Consider the following 18,557-nt stretch of genomic DNA (forward strand, 5'->3'; position numbering starts at 1 on the left):
TTACTCCCAAGATCGTTTATCAAAACACTTATGTTTGTTTTGTCACTTTCTCAGTCTCAAGCCAACCAACTAACTTCATTTCCCATTTTTACGTTACAAAAAATTAAATTTAAGATTTTTATTATAAGAATTGATTCCTTTGCCCTTAGAAGATGCAAAAATCAAGGTTCTGATCCTTGGCAAAAATAGGAAGAGTGTGGAGACGGATGATAATGTCAAAATAATTTGAAAAGTGAACAAAGTGTAACAAAAAGACTAATGATGGTTTGAAGCAAGGTAAATATAGTGAGGAGGTAATGCCATATATAACCGAATCAGATGTGCGGTGGCACGAAAGTTCGATACAAACGCCATCTCGGCCCTTCGTTGAATGCAAAAAATGGAATAGAAAGTCGGGCCATCTGTTGTGAGATAGCGAAAATATTTTTGTGAAATACAAGTAAATCGTAGTCAACCATTTTAAAAAAAGATGTCATTGGCATCGAACTTATGTGTTAGGCCGCGTGTCTGAATGGCATTACCTTCTCACTATATTTACCTTGGTTTGAAGTAACTGAACTATCGAATTTATGTCAACACTGAATGTCATAAATAATCACTTCAAAACACATGTCTGGTTAGTTTGAATTAACATTCTGAATAGTTTTTATTTAACGAGAGTGAATATCAGACATCGAAAATGGGTCAGTAGTTTAATATTCGTCTAGTGTTGATTCTCTATGTGTTCGTAGTTTATCGGCTTCAGAAAACCAAATAATTCAAAATTTCCAAAGTTTAATCTTTCGTCTCAATTGGAACGCTGGTTGATTTTAGGTTATGGATCGGATTTCTCGCCGGATGGTCGACTGTTCGCCTTACTAGACACGGATGGTAAACTAAAAATCTGGAATGTTAAAGACAATCGATTGACTCAAGAGTACGTTCCCGACCTTCATCTGAGTCAGCCGTACACTTGTTTCGTATGGTTTACGGCATGTGCAGGCATAGTAAGCGTACACTATATAATATTCCGCTGTCAACTGAACCGTTTATGTTTTGATTAGCAGGATGGAACGTTGTACATTGCATTGGGAACGAGCGAAGGAGGTGTCGACTTATATTCACATGCCCAGGGCAAGGTAAACATTGAATGAATAAGACGAAAACTTGCGATTTCAATAACATTGGTGAACTTTATCAGCTCGCCAGAAAGTTTACAGGGGACGGTCATGCGGGTGCAGTCACTGCCATTTGTCTACATTCCAATACAACGTTGTACACATCCGGCGAAGATTCAAAAATCGTCGAGTGGTCGCTCACCAAATGCTCTTCCGTCCGATATATTTCCATCGGCAGAATTGTTCCCACGTGCATCGTTTCGTTGCCACTATCCAATACGTTGCTTCTCGGCTGCAAACAATTGCATCAGTGGTCGCTGGGAGAGGTGCCCGAAAAAAAGGCCACGCTGACCGGTCATTCGGCTGATGTATCGTCGATGAAAGTGGTCCAGTTTGCGGAGCGTGAAGAATATGTTGTCACTACAGCAAAGAACAATCGGGAAATTTATCTGTGGAAAATCGGTTCCAAGAAGGGTCCGAAGGGAACATTTCTGATGGAACACTCCGCTTCTTTCGTTAGCTGTTCGGTTTTCGACAGGAAATTAATCATAGCGGCCGTAACACAAGCAAGTGGTGGGCCAAATGGTGGCGTTGTTCATTTGTTCATCATTAAGGACATTAGGTGAATTTATGAGCCGATTCGTTTGCGTTGTTGTTTGCTAATAGTTTCTCGCTTTGTAGTGACATTGGCAAAAAGCAAAATCCAAAAGTGACGTTGGCAGTGGCATTCGATTCGGGAAAGATTGGATCAATTCCAATTGTGGCGGCGACAACCAGTTTCAGCCAACCACATAGTTCAAACATACTGATCGGATACGGCAACTTACCGACACTGTCATTCGAAGATGTGGTTAGTATCCAATCAACAGCGTTCGGTACTCGATGTGACATTATGTTCTAAGGCCAGAACAAAAAGGAGCCGGCAGAGAATTGAGCAACACACTGTCGGAACGCCCAGATTGTCCATGATTAGTGAATGAAATCCATAGTTGAGCCAAAAGAAATCATTTAAATCGTCCGCTCAACTCTCTGCCGAGAACCTTTTTTCCGGTTTCTTACAAATACTGCACCGACGGCCCATCAAACTTCCGAACAAATTTGAAACTAAAAATGACAATTTTCCAGCATTACAACCCCAACGAGAAGAAACAGATACTGGACCGTGAAGATCCCAGATTGAGCCGACACGAGAAAACCAAGGAAATTTTCAAAACAATCGTTCCGAACACAAATAACACAGTACACAACCCCGGTCCCGCTAAGAAAACGAAAGGGGATCGCAAACCGGAGATTTCGCTGCAAGAACGAATGAGCAATTTGAGTACGAGTCAAAGCGATGATGATAAAGGTCACAGTCTGGTTGAAACACTGAAGCAAGCACTGCATAACCATGATGCTGCGTAAGTATGCGGACCTGTGTGGGACGACGACGGCAGCCGTGTAAGCAAATTCTGTATCGTTTCAAATTGGATTTGTTTTTCAGAAATATTCGCACTGTTTTGGCCACCAAGGATGAGAACATGATACGGTCGACATTGAAACGACTGCCGGCACATTACGTGCCTAGTCTGATAGATGAACTGACACTGTTGACGCATAAGAAGACAGCAAAGTGAGTGATCGTTGAAGTTCGTGACGCTGTGGTCCATCGTAATCACTCAATCAATTTCTCCAACTTCTTTCAGTGTTCAAGTAGCTGTACGCTGGCTGAAATTGCTACTCCAAATCCATGCCAGCCAATTGATGGCATTGGGAAAAGATGAACTCCGCGACAGGTTCGGTGCGTTGCTTGGAATCATACAAAATCGAACGAATTGCCTTGTTCAGTTGACGACGTAAGTGACAAAAACAAAATTGCCAATTTCGTCGAATGCGTCACCTCCAATTCCTTCTTGCACAGGTTATCAGGTCGATTGGACTTCCTGTTGAATCAAATCAAACGGAACACCGACGACGATCCGATATTCAATCATGAAAATCTGCTGGTCTACGAAGACGAGTCGTCGAACGACGAAGATTCGGCTGACGAGAGTGGTATGGAGTATGGTAGTCAATCTACCGATGTGGACATGTCCGATGATTCGTCGTCTGGGAGTGAAGCCTAAGCAGTGACAGTTCACCAGTTTATATCATAAATTTGTGAGAAATCGTTGGAAGTGTACAAGTCTAACTGAAAGTTTTGTTGTGGAAAATACAGAAACATGGATGGACGACAACAGTGACAGTTTTCTTTATCAATAAGATTTCTAAAAAGATTCAAAAATACGTTGCGCAGTTAGTGTTTCAAAATTCACTGGTGAGATGCGTCCAGGTAACAATTGTTTTGAAAGACCTCATCCGACATCTTTTATGAACAGCATCCCAAGGGGATAAGACTCTCCGCATTCATGTCCTTCTCTGCCGTAAATTTCATAAAAGAAACCACGGATGGAAGAGTAAAAAAAAATGCATTTAGAATGTTTTGCTTCGTTATGACACTAACACAGGTGTGTTGAAAATCTATTGTGTCTCACAGTTCAACTGTACTAACTTGACACTAAAACAGCTAAAATTTTGCTAAATTTTCGAAGTAAAACACTGTGAAATTTCAACAATGTGTCCCTTATGCACGAGATTTCTTAAATGAAAATTACTGCAGTCAGAGCCTATAACTGTTTTTGTAAACGACATCAAAAAGAATTCGAAGCTTTAAGTGGGCTTTAAGCTCAAAGCTTCAAAGAAACTGTTGTTCCTAAAGTTATGCTAAGATTATTTGTAGCGAAATCGATTGCAGAACTCTTTAGAACTTGCTGAAAAATCGCTTTACTCACTACACCTCCGGAAAATGAGTCATTACTTCATTGACAAGTGTTAAAATCAGATATCATTTTTGGGAAAACATTTTCGATTTTCTTAATTATTCTTCACTATTTTTGCCTTCGAATTTTCCTACAAAAATGTTTTACTTTACTAGAGAGGGAATTGACATCCCTCACTACGAAAATGTCTTTCCCTCACTCGTAAGTAACACGCCGTACTGTACCAGTGAAGGAATTTGATATCTCGTATCGCGATGAATAAAAATACCTCGGGCAGAAACTCTCGCATTCTTTTACTAAATATAGATATCAAATTCCTTCACTGGTATTGATCACAGTGTATTGATCCCAAAAATTGTCCTTTGGTTTAACGCTCATTCCGATGAAGTAATTGGATTCATTTTCCAGTGGTGTAGCAAAGCGATTTTTTAGCAAATTCAGCAATAGTGCCTGATTAAAACTTATTTCCCGAGGGCTTAGTGAGTACAATACGTAATTGGTTGGAAATTTTTATTTTACCGAGTGTGAGGGTTGCATTCACACATGGCGTAATCTACTATTATCATACGTCAGGAAAGGCGGTTGGTGAATGACGTTTCCATTAAACGATGAATAATTTACACAATTTACACACCGACAATGGAGCAAAATTTTGATTACAAAAGATACAGAATTTGTACAGATGGTGCGTACACTAAAAACGTTTAATTAGTCAATTCGCTAAGCCACGAGACTTGAATTCACTAGCATGAATTATATGATTCAGCGTTGCTATATATAAACCATTGGCTGACTCTTTAGACCTTAGTTCATTGTTAACCATTGACAAATTTAATTTTATTTAAAAAAAAAACTTAGAAAATGTTCAAACTAATGGTCGTTGTGTTATTGGCTGTTGCTTACACAGGTTCGTCTCATACGGAATAATGTTTCTTCTAAAAATTAACTAACGAAAGTTTCTTCAGCAGAAGCTCAACGTCCCAACTCTCATTACGTGCAACACACCGATGCTTGTACATCTCAATGCCAATACTATGGCCAAGAGTGTCCCATTTTAACATTTGCACCAACTCAACCTGGATACGATTGTAACAAGGGATTCTGTCGGCTGCCGGGGCAGGACCAATGCACTGCTGTTCCCAGTCATACAGTTTATGCAGAGAACACTGACGCATGTCAATCGTTGTGCCAGTACAGTGATGGTTGTCCCATTCGGCCGTTTGCTCCGACACAACCGGGCTTCGATTGTGAACAAGGTTATTGTCGTCGTACTCCGAATAGTCGGTGTGTGAGAGCTATTTGCTATGTTTACTATAAACCAACTACGAATTTGTGTGATCGCGTTTGATTCATTGAGATATTAATTAAAGAAAATTTGACCGGATGAGTCTCTAAAAATTTTGTATGGAATTTTCATGTACAAGACGCAGAGCATAATTACTGCAGTTGGAAAGAAAATCTTTCAGTTTCCATTAATGATTCAAATTCACGCCGTGTAAGTGCGGTCGAAATTCAAAATGGAAAGTGCGGAGGTATTTTTAACGTAGAGTCATTTTCATGCAGGGAAGCGTTGAAATGTATTTTTTGGTTCACTTTTTCATCGAATTGTTCACTCAACGCTCAACGCTCAAAAACAGACGAGTGAGATTATGAGTATCACAAAGCTGTCTCCGAATTAATGAATTATATTCTTAGCATCCAATTCACGTCATAGGTGCGCCAAAAATTTAAACTGACAGTTGCACAAAATAACGTTGATGTCATTTATAATAAATGTCAAAAACTAAGCGCTAAAATGACTTGCTATGCGGTATAGGTTTGTTCCGTTTGTTCCAAGTAACTGTAAACACGAACTTTGACAACCCGAACAACGACAATTTCATCCATAGCAACGTCGCTTACGTGATATTTCATACAAATTGACCAACGTCGCTTACGCGATTTACACAGAGGTATTATTGAGGTTATGGTTATATGGATGAAATTTGACAATTCATATGGCCTTGGAACAAACCTTTGGGCGGTCTGGGCAATTTATATTTTTTTTGCAGATAGTCCAGGTCCTTGTGTCAGAAAAAATCACTCCGTCTGCCAAAAATAAACTGAAAAAGTCGATTTTAGAAGAAGCAAATTTGTTCCATAACTTTTCATTCCCAATCATGTATGATAACTGAAACGCTCGAAAAACGTGAAACGAGAGGATTGACACAAGCGACCCGACTAAGATTTCCTAATTCACCTCAAAAGAATCGCTAAAATGTATTAAGATAGATCGCCGCAAAGAGCGAAGAGACGCCACGAAAACTCGACAAAGTGTAAAAAAACACGAAAAAGATAAATTCACATTTCTTGGCGTTTCGTAAAACTCTGGCGATTCTGATTTGTTTGGAGATTCCTCCGCGCGAATGGACTTGGACAAATGATAGGAAAATAACTATTCTGACAATCTTTTAACAGATTAATTGATCTTTTACCCAGGTACTGTGACATTTCCTTACCGTGTGTCATTGATAATATATCAATTCAGTGCCATGGATACCCAGAATGATGCTAGAATTTTCGATTTTAATAAATTATTGGAACTAGAGATTTTGACTAAATTCGATATAATGATTGACGCAAAATCTAAGAAAATTTTGATTACGATTGTTTCGATAACAGAGAGAGAAATATAAGAACCGACAATTTCGATCCATGTCATTCGTTCCACAGGAATTACCGAATAGACTTTTTGCAAATTTTGGACAAATTTATAAATTCGGTAATTTCATTGGTAAATTTCGTAATTCAAATTATCAGATAATAGTCTCTGTATGCGACATGTAGGTATACATCGTGCCGCCGCTTTTTTTTTCATGTGGAACGAGTGAAATGAATTGGGTCGAAATTCTTACAAATTACTCTCCTCACCGTACTCTAGAATTTTTCATGGAATACTTTCATTTTGAAGCGACGGCGTGGATTGATTTTATTTCGACTCTTTCACCAACACCTGATCCAAAAAAGTGTTGCTAAATATTCGATGTGGATCGTATTTATCGAAAACGGAAATTGCGTAATTCCATCCATTGAGCGACGATGTCGCTGGAAATGTAGACGGTATAACTTCGTTAAGAACATGTGGTGCAGTCCAGCCTCCTTCATCCAAACTGTAAGCAAATCCCTTAGACCATTCCACTCTAACCACAGAATCGACGCCATGGAATTCACGGAAGATAAAGCTTTCAATTGTTTGGTACGCTTCATTTTGGTGGGTAGAATAAGGGTATGACAGGATCGACAACCAAATGGCTGTATCATATTCGGGATGGCCATCGACTGGATGAAGTACGGATAATGATGGTGATTCGCCATCCGGAACGACTTTGTTGGAATAGTCTAGGGCTGATGCTCGCATTTCGATTACGCCGTTTATGGGATACAAGTTTTTTGAGGCATAATCACGTAAGAGATGATTATAGAATACAGTCAGCCGACTAACAATACGTTGAACATTGCCACGTGTCGTAATAATTGCATAGCCACAAGCAGTCTGTCTTATGGTTGTCTCCTTGACGTACAACAAAAGATTTTTCGATTTTCCCCAAATATCAAACGACAATGTAGCTAGGTTTCCCACGGATGCCAGAAGCCTCTCTGTCGTACCAAACAGTGGATTAAGAATGCCGATCGAATTTGATGCATTCCCTACAATCATGGAGAGAAATTCTGGTATTGTGTTCGGAACGATATAGTTGTACGGACGAGTAACCGTTCTCGTCAATAGTGATCGTGGCTTATTCGGACAAATGCTCCAAACCTTCAACCATGGAATACCAGTGAACGGAAACAATATGGTTTCGATGCGACCAGACTCGTTGAGAAAGCGAGCAAAAGTTCTTGTATCTGCGTTCACACTCGTTGGATCGGCGAACAATTCATCACTCGGAATGTCTGTTCGACTAATGCAGCGGAGATTATAGTTCGGTCCAACCATAAGTGTCGCTTCAGTAAGAAACGTACGACCCAAGTGGACAAGGAAAGCCTTTGTCTCTGTTTCAGATCTCCTGAACGTTTTTAAACCGTAGGTTTGTTGTGCTGGATCCCAAACCACTGCGGTCAAAGAGATCACTAAATTACTTATCGTTCCGTAGGAGAAACCAGGTGGTTCCTTAGGACCAAGATTTTTCTTTTGTTGAAACAGATTCATTTTAAAAACCAAAATTCTATACCGTTTCACCAATTGCTGGCACCGAAGTACCATGTCCACCTATTGCCAAAGCGCCTCCAATTGTTATTCCGCCTGGAGCCGGAACTGCATAGACACCCAATCCATTTTCTTCCAAAAACGTCAACAAATCAGTCACAGTCACACCTGTTTGCACTTGAACAGCCATAGTATTAGCATATGGCGATTGCGTCAACGCCATACGAATTAACGCTGCTTTAGTATCAACCAGAACGACATTCTTAACAAACCTATTAGCTTTGGTCACAGTCAGAGGAGACCAATTATGCATATAGCCACTAGCACGAAGCGTAAAATTATTGGCATATGCCCAGTTGGCTAGTGTGACTATGTCTCGATAGTGGGATGGAGTAGCGATCCATAAATCTTGAATTGATAATTCGTTTGCCCAATTTTCGTACGTTCCCAGCCTGAGAGGAATATTAGATGGAAAGTTCGGTGGGTTTGGAAGTGAAATTGATTTCTTTGATCCGACTGCAAAAGATATTTTTATTTGTAGATGTAACAAAAACCGGGAGAGGATTACGAGAGGGTATGTTGTGAATAACCTAAATAATTCTACCTAAAAGCCCTGAGATTTCAGTTAAAAGCTGAGCCGTTGTGTGAAATGTATATAGCCAACAGAATCCACAAAGAAACAGCGCCGCGCTTTTCAGCATTGTGTACTAAGTACTAAGCCAATCAAGGTCGATTCAAAAATGAAATCGAATAAGCTTACACGTCTTGAACTGAGTTAACAACACAGACACCTGAAACATCGTTCTGTGCAAAGATAAAATTATTTTTATCGCTGGTAACCTGTACACATAAAGACGGAGTCTTATGGGTATGACACTGGCAGTTCAGGGCTTCAGTTGCACGATTAGAGAAAAAAGGATTGCAATTTTACGATAATCCCATTCACTACTTACAAACAAACATTTGTTTTTGCTAAGGCATCAGGTCTGTCTAAAACTTGAAAAATCTTTTTTCAAGTCTGCAATAACACCAACAACTCTACGCTCATTAGCGTGTTGTTGTTGGTTAAATCTAACTAAATTCGTGAACTTGCCAAGCAACAAAATTTCGATAAAATTCGTGCAATTCGTTTTACAGCCATAAAAGTAATCGACGCAGTTAAGGCAGCTAAAAATTCGAAATGAAAAGTGAGAAGGGGCAAAGCGACGGATAGAGTTTGAATAACTTCCATTAACGATATTCACTTCACGCCGTAAGTGTGCCTAAAATTTGAATTTAAAGTGAATGAGTCGATGAAAAAGTTATTTGCTGAGCCCATGGAGTACTCGTAACGTGGCGTGGAGGCGCTGTTAATCAAAGGAAACAACAAAATTTTTTGGGAAATAGGGGAAATCAGAGCTGTTCTAATCAGGCAGCGCCACCTTGGCATACCTCTCGAGTGTAACTCCATGGCTGAGCTTAATAGGTTTGTTCCAAGTAACTATAAGCACGAATTCTGACTGGCCAAACAAACACCATTTCATCAGCAGAGATCGGTTTTCATATAAAAATATTGATGAGGTTATGGCTCTATGGATGAGATTTGACAGTTCGTATGGCCTTGGAACAAACCAATAGGTTTCTTCCAAGGCCGTTCAAACTGTCAATCGTCATCCACAAAGAAGCCAACACAACCTCACTTTGAAGTTTTAACGAACAAATTTGTTTAAGTTTTATGGAAAAGGTGTGTTCCCGCGTTTCTAATAAAATGGCGATCTGCGTGACCTCCCCAAAGTATACAGCTTGATCTCACACAGCAAGAGCCTTCTGATATATCTGTCAACACTGCAGTATGATTTCACGACGCACATGACATTTTGACATTCATGACACATTAAAATCATAAATAAAGAGTGTGTGTAGTGCTCGTTGGTTGAACTGTGTACCAAATACAAAACAATTGCCTGGCCACTATTTCGTTCTTTAAAATGACATTTAACGTTACGGAAGAGTCTATAAAAAGGGCTCTAGAGAATGGTGATCATTTTAGTGAAGCGGTCAGAGATATTAGTCATGGTGAGTAATCTGAGGAATCGTCAGACAAAATTGTGTTCTTTGTTGTCTATTGCAACAGACCAACAGCATGAGTGTGTACATGTTGTAGTTGTAGATAACACTGAAGGAAGGTTACACCAGATCTTATCGGCAGTGCTTGCCACACACTAACGAAAAGTGGACAACAACAAAATGTATTTCCTTGTTCCAGACATTGAATCCAAGAAGACAGACATCTCAACACTTGTCGAAAGTCTCGGATTTGCATTGATCTCTACCGAAGTAGAATTGCGAGCCAAAGCAACCAATTTCTTGTCTACTGTTATGGCTACCCTGCCAAAGGAATTGCTCAACGATGTGCAGCTCAATTTCATATCCACTTTCTACTGCGACCGGTTAAAAGATCATCATTCGGTTATGCCCGGCGTATTCACTGGCATGGTGGCATTGGCTTCGATGAAAAATTTGCCACAAGGGTCGACAACGCGACTGCTACAGTCAATGTTTCAACACATCTCGTGCCAGAGTCAGGTTCGAGAAGATCGAGAGAAGATTTTCGAATTTTTGCGCATTGTTTCGGAACGGCAATCTGAAGGTAATGGAGTGTGTGAGCCGAAGGCCCTTTTGGGGTTTTTCGGTTAGATTGAGAAATTATTCATCCGATTCCTTCAAATGTACTTTCAGAACTGCTTGCAATGGGACCGGACTTCGTTTACGGTGTCATCAATTCCATTGATGGCGAACGGGATCCACGAATTTTGATTCAAATTTTCGACTTTTTGCCGGCATTTTTCCGTCGATATCCTCTGCGCCATTTGGCTGAAGAATTTTTCGAGGTGTGCGCTTGTTACTTTCCCGTCGATTTTCATCCCGCTCCCAACGATCCAGCCGCAATAACACGCGACAAATTAGCGGAAAAACTGGCCAATTGTTTGTGCGGAACGGAAGACTTTGCTGAATTTTGCATACCGCTTCTGTTGGAGAAGCTGGACAGTGGACTGAATGTGGCAAAGTTGGACTCGTTACGTTTGCTGGTAAGTTGATGGAAATCATTTAAATTCTGACGCCAATTTCAAAACACAAATTTCTATCCGCAATGGAACAGACCAAGGCATCGACAGCATTCAAAGCATCAGACATTGAGTCACAATTCACCAGCATTTGGTTAGCGCTAAAAGTTGAATTATTGCCGGGCACAAGCAAGGACGTCACAGTCGCTGCATTGAACACGCTACAAGAGTTGATCAAAAATGTTGCCGTCGATGAAGCGACGGGCTCTAACCTTCTGACAACGATATTCGACACAATTTTACAGTCTCTTGCTGACGTAGACGCACGACTATTCATTCCTTCAACTGCCGTCGCATTGGTTTGTGCGAGAGGGAATACATTTTCTGCCAAGATTGTGAGCAGCAAGGTATTGCCAGTGTTCTTAACGCAAATTCGTATCAATTCGGAGAAAACGGTTCAGCGATGCACTCTTATCGATTTTGTGGCAAAATTTCTCGTGGTTTGCAACGTCAATGGTAAATTGAACGAAGTGATTGAGCCGGGTGTTATGGATACAATTCAGCGTGAATTACTGCTGTGCATAATGGATACACAGTCGAATCAGGATCTAATTGAAGTCGGCGTAAATTCGTTCACCAAAATATCTGCATTCGTATCGCCGGACAACCGAGTGACGGTGTATGATGCAATCCAGAAGTACTTGGGCCGAAACGATGGTGATGTTGATGTCAAACCACTTTTGAAAGAGTTTGCTAATGTAAATCCAATCGAGGTGCACGACAAAGTTGTCAGCCGATTGTTGAACGACACAGACTTTTCGAAAGATCCGAAAGTTTCGAACAAAATTTTCGACGCTCTGTGCGTTCTGATCGGTGTACCAGAGTTGAGAGAAGAGATTTTGAAATTCATTTTCAAGTCAGCCTTCGATATGGGTTCGGCCACCCAATTGCTGGCGCTACAGAATCTTCGTAAACTATTGGAAACCACCCAAACCAGCGAATTGTTAGTTGAACTGTCTGCCAAATACAAGATTGTCGATCAATTTGTGCAATTCGTTCATAATAATCCGGCGTTGGATAGTGACATCTTATACCAAATTTCGATTATCTTAAGACTGGTCGTCCAGTCATTGGATGCGAAAGCGCAGCAAGACATCGTCAAAACGTATCTGACGAAAATGAACTTACAGACTACTCAGGACTTGTATCTGACGTCTGGCATCCTGGGATTTCTCGATGATACCATCGATCTGGAGGATCACTTTGACCACATCGTTAGCGAACTAACGAAATTGGCATTGTTGAGTGCGGACAAGAAACTTACCCAAATTGCGCATCACTTGCTGTGCAGTTTGTTTAACAGAGCTGATGAATCGGAGTTAAAGAAATCGGTACTGAAACGCACGATCAGTTTTTTGAAGGAGGAAATCGTGAAAGGCGATAAAAAAGCGGTGGAAATTTTGTCGTGGATTGCCAAAGGATTAATGGTACGTGGGCACACGGATGCGGCGGAGCTCGTCGAATCGGTAAGTGTATGGAGTCATGATATTGCACTTTCTACTGATGAAAAGGACTTGCGTCTTCCAAAAACGTCGGTTCGGGATTAGCAGTTGACGCTTCCTTTTATTCGCACGTCCACTTGCCGTCCTGAACCGAAAGTCTTACACTCAGAGCCAAAGGGCAACCTAACTGAACGCGTCAAAACACTTTTCAGATCCTTGAACTACTCGACCATCCCACATTAGCCCATGCGGCTGCACTAGCATTCGAAATAATTTCGTTGGAACATCCCGGTCTTCATTTGCCCGTATTGAAGCACCTGTTCAAGCAAAAACTTTTCCAAATTGTGCTGAAGAAGCTGTGGAGCAAACTGGTCGATTTCACCGAACATCATTTGACCGCATTCGTTCATGTGCTTCGCATCACACCGCACATTGTGCTGAAGATGAACTTGGACAAGGTGAGTGTTGCTACTCTAGAAATTGATTCGATAAATTTACGACGCATCTCACACCATTTCAGGTTGGTCCAATTTTGTTTAAGTGCCTGGAATCGCAGGCAGTTACTCCACTACTCGTATCAATGGACATCTGCAATGGATTTCTTAAGGATAAGGACAGTTACTTCCAAGACCACTTTCAGCACATCATCGCCAATTTCCTTCGACTGACAAAATACAAAGATTGCATGGTGAGTGGATGGTGGTGTGTTCGGTAAAGGGTGACTAATTCGTCTGAATCGTTACAGAAAGTGCGCATTGCAGCCCTGCAATGTCTGTTAATAGTTAGCGAATATCCCGTTTTCGTTGTGGTCCCCTACAAATACGATGTATTGCGAGAACTCCAAACTGTGCTGGATGACCCGAAGCGTCTGGTTCGAAATGCAGCCGTTCAAACGCGAAATCGTTGGTTCCTGATCGGATCAGCGGAGAAGAAATGAAAGAATTTGTTGGACTAATTTCTGTTGTTGGCAAATAAAAATTTTCTAAAATTTTATTTTTCCCGCATTCACATTCCACCTTGATCGCACAGCGCTCGAGCCATCAAAGCAATTTTCTGCGAGCGTTGAACCACATCCGGACACTTTTTCTTTCGAATCATACGACAATCCTGAAAGAATCCCTCGTTCCGTGGAAAGCCGTGCGTGTGATCGTTGAACGTCACCAATCCCAGTCCCCATATGCGTCCGCCGCGAAATTCACCTTCAAATTTCATGCCATCAGCACGCCAAAATATACCATGACCGTGGAACCAGCCCTGCATGAATTCACCCTCGTATCTAAGTGATATTTAGCGATTAATTGACGGGAGAATCGCAGGGACTCTTGAACATACTTTGCACCATCCGAAAATTGCATTACACCAAGACCGGAACACAAACCATTAATGAATGCTCCGTCGTATCGTGTTCCGTCCGGTAACAGCAAATGTCCCATTCCGTGCTTCTGTCCTTTATGATTCCAATCGCCTATGTATCGTGTACCGTCCTCATATCGATGACCACCGCATTTGACTACTCCGGGCACTTGTGGAAAGCAAAAGGAAAAGTTGAATTTTATCAATTCTGCTCGGTGAAGTCAATTGAATACACAAACAATACCAACATCCATGTTGCTACACTTTGAAGAGAAAATTCAAAATAAAGTTTCGTACAGTCGTTTGGCACTATTGACGACATCAATCGAACGGACTATGGCTTCATTTACCATGAACAAATTGGATTACAATAAAAAAGGTGAATGCTTCTCATCGGCTCGGAATACTCATGTGCAGTACGATCGATGGTAAATTATCGAAAATTCAGTTGTAAGTAATCAATCGAAAACGTCTAATTGTGAACGTGAAAATACTTTATTGTCGGGCCCATGCGAAAGTTGACCATTACATAGCAGTTTGCATCCTGTGAAAATGATCCATCACATGAAGTATGTTTTCAGCTAGTTTTACGTTCATACAGGGGGAAATATAAAAAAAAAAAAATCTGCGTTTAGTTAGTGCCTCGAATTTCTCACAATGTCTGTGTCAAATCTTCAACTCGACGCTCTATTTGGATGCAAATGCAACTGAGAAATGAGTGAATGAAATTTTTTCTCTTAACTTCTATATGAACACCTTACTGCGTATGTGACAAAACTTTCTGCATGCTAAAATTACCGCAAAGCTTTTGAACCCATAGGTATAGGTGTGACCAGAAAACTGTTTTCACCACCCCTTGACATGCTACAACTTTTCACGTGTTCACTTCGAAAATGGGAAACCAAACGAAAGAGTAAAAGATCACTATTTCTAAGAATTGAAAGACGATTCAAGCCTGGATCGCTGAACCATTGTTTTCAAATTGGTTCAAGTTTTGGCGGATATCACTCTTAACTCCGCACATATATAGGTTTGTTCCAAGGTCATTTCGAAATGTTAATTTTCATCCACAGAAGGCAACTTAACCTCAACTTTCAGGTTGACGAAAATTGTAACGAAAAATTTACAAAGAACTTTGTTGATGTTCAGGTTATGTTCATCTCTCTGTGGATGAAATCGTCGTCGTTCGTGTTGTCAAACTTCGGGTTTACAGTTGTTTGGAACAAACCTATTTACCCAAGTACTTCGTTGAATAGGTGAAAATGTCTGCTCTCTAATTTTTATCTCTAAAACCGTAAATCAGCCACAATGTTGAGTTAGGTAAAAATCTATCCTGAATGTGGCATAGAGACACTGCAGCAATAATTCTAGATCGATTACCCAATAAAGTATTATAGAGCTGAATTTTGGATGAAAAATGGAAATTGAAGAGCAAGCGTTGCCAAAACTTAGACAGAAAGATCAAAACGAAGACCGGCGGTTTCTTGATTTTATATGGAAACGCAAAGACAACCTTGAAATCCAGGCACAAAATCAACAGTACAGGCGACTGAATCAACTACCTCCTGATTTTGCAGAATATTTTATTTTCGGTTTGATCAAGTAATTTCAATAAATAGCCTCCGTGAAGCTCAGTTGACAGTGTTCCGATCCATCCCAATCAATTTGAAATATGGACGACTTCAAAGGCAGGGAGAATATGCTTAAAGGGGTGGCAACAGTAAGTCAATTTGTCTGTAAATTAGCTAGGGCTCCTGCTCCTGCTAGGGCATCCTGCTCTGTTGGACATGAAATAATATATCTGTTGCTTATAGGCAGTATCGCTTGTGACGGTCGGTTTAACTGGAGGATCATATTTTAGAACTGACGGCGGAGATCAATTTGCATTGGTTATGACAATCTTTGCGTTCATATATTCACTCAGCTTGGTCATTTTAATAGTATTGAAAAAGATGCCTACGACAACTCAGTTCTTTAAAATGGTATAGGTTTTAAAGCCATAAAAAGTCATTCTTGCCGACAATGTTTCATTTAATTTCAGGAAGCGATTGCTTATTTAGTTTTTGTGGTACTCTTAGCTATTGCAGCGATTATTTTTCTGGTCTTGACATGTCGATTACCAAAATACTTTGGCAATTCCTATTTAGCAACGAGGATCTTTGCAATGGTAAATTATTTTTAAACATTTTTGATTTGATTTTTGTGTCATCGGGATTGTGGAATGGAACTCATTCGGGGTGTGTTTTATCCTAATTTTTTTTATCTGTAAAGAAGTTTGCTTTGATCTTAGGCCTATAAAGAATAAAAGTTCCCTCCATAGCATTTTGTTAAAGGAAAGCTTTCAGGCACTGATATTAGATTTTGGAATGGCGACTGAACTTCGTTAGTTGTATCAACACTCCTAAAATGTGTTACAGTTGCGTAGAATATTTACAAGAATTTACAAGAATGATCCGGGATCAATTTTACGAGTAATCGAGTAGTCTAAACGACGTGGAAGGTGATGGACTCATATACCGAATGATTACCTCAGGGAAGAGCAGACGTTATTTGTTATTGCGTCTCTGTGTAGAACTGTTCCTAGCATTAACATTGTGGTTAGAGCTACCGCTTCAGATTGTTTGTATGGATATGTGCTAACTCATCATACAGGGAAACAAATCACCTATCTATCTAACAAAAGACCAAACTGATTTAATCAGCTTCCGAGTACTCTTTATGTAACTGCTAGGAGCAGTGGTTTGTTCTCTGGCTGTCGGAGTAGTATAATAGTACCAATACAGGAAACTTAATAAAACATGATAAGTTTGACTTTTTTTAGTGAAATTTTACGTTAACACTTTACAACTTAACGGAAATTAATTCGACAGATCTTCCAATTCGCGACTGCAGCGATTTTTGCATGGATCTTATACGAAATTTACAAAAAAATCAAGAAATAACGCGAAAAAACCAGCAAATTGCTTTTAATGATTCCGTTTTTGTTGCAAAATTGGTTTTGTTAACAATAAATTATAATTTTCGATATTTCAATTCGTTTTCACATTATAGTACCGCTCAACTAAGCGGCAGTGATGCAAGTCAAACAAACATACACACAAAAATTTTAGGGACTGCTAAAAGCAGAACTTTTTCTCCCATCATATGTTTAGGGTTAGGGAATTTTGAAATAGAGTACATTTCCAACTTGAAAAAGAGTACAATAGAGTACGCTAGTCAGAACAAGAAAAGAGTACAACAGAGTACATTATTTGGAAGTGGAAAAGATTAGGTAAAATTGATTTGGCGTTTCCTTCATTCAAAAAATTATAAAAATCCTCACGATTTATGTTCTAACAATTTCAACATTTGTGGCATGTTTTTGATTAATGAGCAGCAAAACTCCGAATTGAGTTGCTCCTTGAGGCGCTTTCATAAAATCACATTCAGCTCAAATCGTCAATATTTTTCAAAGCTTCAGACACCCCTTTCTTTGACCATGAGTCAGAAGCTTTCCAAAAGTTCTCTTAGCAAATTTAGTGCTCTGTCACACAAATTGGTCATTTGTACCCTAAGTATCGAAAAATTAATATTACTACCGTAGTAAGTCCATGCAGGATGATTGAAGAAAGTATAACATCTTTGCCGCGGAGCGAAAAATTTTCTTTCTATTTTCTAATAAATTAGCAACAATTAGATTTTCTTATTTGAAAAAGAGTACGAAGAGTAAATAATAGTTGAAATAGTAACGGGCTAGCCACAGCCAGTTAAAAGTAGTAACAATGTTGAAAACCAGTACATGTACTCTAAAAAGAGTACGCCTGGGAACCCTACATATGTTCCCTGTGTATCTGTATGTGACAGAATGACTATCCATTGACATCTATGCCATAGACACATTAAAATTAAAATTGGTCCCGAGATATCAATTGGTATAAAACTACTGATTGTTGGTCTGTTGACCAACATTGTTTGAAATGTTTGAAACTCACCATTTTATGATGCAAAATCTTTAGAGCTTTAAAGTGGAGCGAAGTTTTGGCCAAGTGTGTCACATCATTTACGGAAATGGCTACAGACAATGCCAACAATTTGAATGTCATGATTAAGTAGATATATGTGCGTGCACTTCCTACGAAACATAATTTCTTTATGCACAAGTGAGCTTCATATACTGTGCTGCTTGCATCTACGTTGAGTTTAAATTTTTATCGCTCATAAGTCATAGTCAATTTGTTATTGTCATATTGGCTGAAGCATAATAAAATATACCTTGACTGGCTTGAGTGATAGACGGGTATTTATTGTGAGAAGAAAGTTTGCATTCTTTTATATATGCCATTTCGCTTTGCCGGGTCGGGAGCAACCAAATGGCAATGAGAATAAGTTTATCGAGACTAATATTAATTGTGGCAGAAAATTGAAAATGCGCCTGTAATACAGAAGGATCTTGACATTTTTGGAACGCATTTCCTTTACTATTTTGAGCAAAAGCTTCAGAAAAACTGGATCATTTCGTTGAAATATTAATTTATAAATGAGCTGATCTGTTGACGGCCGTAAAGACTTGCGTCACACTTACTTCTGAGGAACCTTTT

General features: G+C 39.8%; 5 protein-coding genes across 7 annotated transcripts; 3 read left to right on the forward strand and 2 right to left on the reverse strand.

Moving 5' to 3' along the window:
- The first annotated feature begins 559 nt into the window (after positions 1-559).
- Positions 560-3,313, forward strand: LOC119077965 (WD repeat-containing protein 43-like). 3 transcript variants are annotated; one of them, XM_037185345.1, is made up of 9 exons: positions 560-683; positions 814-986; positions 1,044-1,118; positions 1,181-1,719; positions 1,779-1,947; positions 2,223-2,497; positions 2,581-2,709; positions 2,783-2,932; positions 2,998-3,313. In XM_037185345.1, exons 1-9 carry the CDS (start codon positions 680-682, stop codon positions 3,200-3,202), a joined length of 1,719 nt encoding a protein of 572 aa, XP_037041240.1. In that variant the 5' UTR covers positions 560-679; the 3' UTR covers positions 3,203-3,313. The 3 variants fall into 3 exon arrangements, with proteins under 3 accessions (XP_037041240.1, XP_037041242.1, XP_037041241.1); XM_037185347.1 differs by having other exon boundaries at positions 1,047-1,118; XM_037185346.1 differs by having other exon boundaries at positions 814-983.
- Positions 3,314-6,855: 3,542 nt separating this feature from the next.
- Positions 6,856-8,885, reverse strand: LOC119077966. The gene is made up of 3 exons (XM_037185348.1): positions 8,686-8,885; positions 8,107-8,597; positions 6,856-8,045 (listed from the first exon to the last, which is right to left on the reverse strand). Exons 1-3 carry the CDS (start codon positions 8,780-8,782, stop codon positions 6,864-6,866), a joined length of 1,770 nt encoding a protein of 589 aa, XP_037041243.1. The 5' UTR covers positions 8,783-8,885; the 3' UTR covers positions 6,856-6,863.
- Positions 8,886-9,937: 1,052 nt separating this feature from the next.
- LOC119077967 (MMS19 nucleotide excision repair protein homolog) lies at positions 9,938-13,620 on the forward strand. Its single transcript, XM_037185349.1, has 7 exons — positions 9,938-10,136; positions 10,327-10,710; positions 10,800-11,149; positions 11,221-12,651; positions 12,840-13,085; positions 13,148-13,315; positions 13,373-13,620. The coding sequence occupies exons 1-7, from the start codon at positions 10,049-10,051 to the stop codon at positions 13,562-13,564; spliced, it is 2,859 nt and encodes a 952-aa protein (XP_037041244.1). The 5' UTR covers positions 9,938-10,048; the 3' UTR covers positions 13,565-13,620.
- On the reverse strand, positions 13,594-14,346 carry LOC119077968 (MORN repeat-containing protein 4 homolog). The gene is made up of 3 exons (XM_037185350.1): positions 14,225-14,346; positions 13,960-14,149; positions 13,594-13,903 (listed from the first exon to the last, which is right to left on the reverse strand). Exons 1-3 carry the CDS (start codon positions 14,232-14,234, stop codon positions 13,633-13,635), a joined length of 471 nt encoding a protein of 156 aa, XP_037041245.1. The 5' UTR covers positions 14,235-14,346; the 3' UTR covers positions 13,594-13,632.
- A 1,083-nt stretch (positions 14,347-15,429) lies between these two features.
- On the forward strand, positions 15,430-16,964 carry LOC119077970. Its single transcript, XM_037185351.1, has 4 exons — positions 15,430-15,700; positions 15,795-15,962; positions 16,022-16,147; positions 16,851-16,964. Exons 1-4 carry the CDS (start codon positions 15,653-15,655, stop codon positions 16,920-16,922), a joined length of 414 nt encoding a protein of 137 aa, XP_037041246.1. The 5' UTR covers positions 15,430-15,652; the 3' UTR covers positions 16,923-16,964.
- The last annotated feature ends 1,593 nt before the right edge of the window (positions 16,965-18,557 follow it).

The sequence above is a fragment of the Bradysia coprophila genome, unplaced genomic scaffold, assembly GCF_014529535.1.
Source record: "Bradysia coprophila strain Holo2 unplaced genomic scaffold, BU_Bcop_v1 contig_24, whole genome shotgun sequence".
NCBI classification, from domain to species: domain Eukaryota; kingdom Metazoa; phylum Arthropoda; class Insecta; order Diptera; family Sciaridae; genus Bradysia; species Bradysia coprophila.

Bases quoted from the DNA above. Each gene is read 5' to 3' on its own strand.
- LOC119077965 (XM_037185345.1), top strand. The intron at 2,710-2,782 runs GTGAGTGATCGT...AACTTCTTTCAG, and splicing joins ACGCATAAGAAGACAGCAAA to TGTTCAAGTAGCTGTACGCT. The intron at 2,933-2,997 runs GTAAGTGACAAA...CTTCTTGCACAG, and splicing joins TGCCTTGTTCAGTTGACGAC to GTTATCAGGTCGATTGGACT.
- LOC119077966 (XM_037185348.1), bottom strand. From the start codon at position 8,782: ATGCTGAAAAGCGCGGCGCTGTTTCTTTGTGGATTCTGTTGGCTATAT. The intron at 8,598-8,685 runs GTAGAATTATTT...TATCTTTTGCAG, and splicing joins TGAAATCTCAGGGCTTTTAG to TCGGATCAAAGAAATCAATT. The intron at 8,046-8,106 runs GTATAGAATTTT...CTTGGTCCTAAG, and splicing joins TGCCAGCAATTGGTGAAACG to GAACCACCTGGTTTCTCCTA.
- LOC119077968 (XM_037185350.1), bottom strand. The intron at 13,904-13,959 runs GTATGTTCAAGA...AATATCACTTAG, and splicing joins CAATTTTCGGATGGTGCAAA to ATACGAGGGTGAATTCATGC.
- LOC119077970 (XM_037185351.1), top strand. From the start codon at position 15,653: ATGGACGACTTCAAAGGCAGGGAGAATATGCTTAAAGGGGTGGCAACA. The intron at 15,701-15,794 runs GTAAGTCAATTT...TGTTGCTTATAG, and splicing joins TGCTTAAAGGGGTGGCAACA to GCAGTATCGCTTGTGACGGT. The intron at 15,963-16,021 runs GTATAGGTTTTA...ATTTAATTTCAG, and splicing joins CAACTCAGTTCTTTAAAATG to GAAGCGATTGCTTATTTAGT.
- LOC119077967 (XM_037185349.1), top strand. From the start codon at position 10,049: ATGACATTTAACGTTACGGAAGAGTCTATAAAAAGGGCTCTAGAGAAT. The intron at 13,086-13,147 runs GTGAGTGTTGCT...ACACCATTTCAG, and splicing joins TGAAGATGAACTTGGACAAG to GTTGGTCCAATTTTGTTTAA. The intron at 13,316-13,372 runs GTGAGTGGATGG...GAATCGTTACAG, and splicing joins CAAAATACAAAGATTGCATG to AAAGTGCGCATTGCAGCCCT.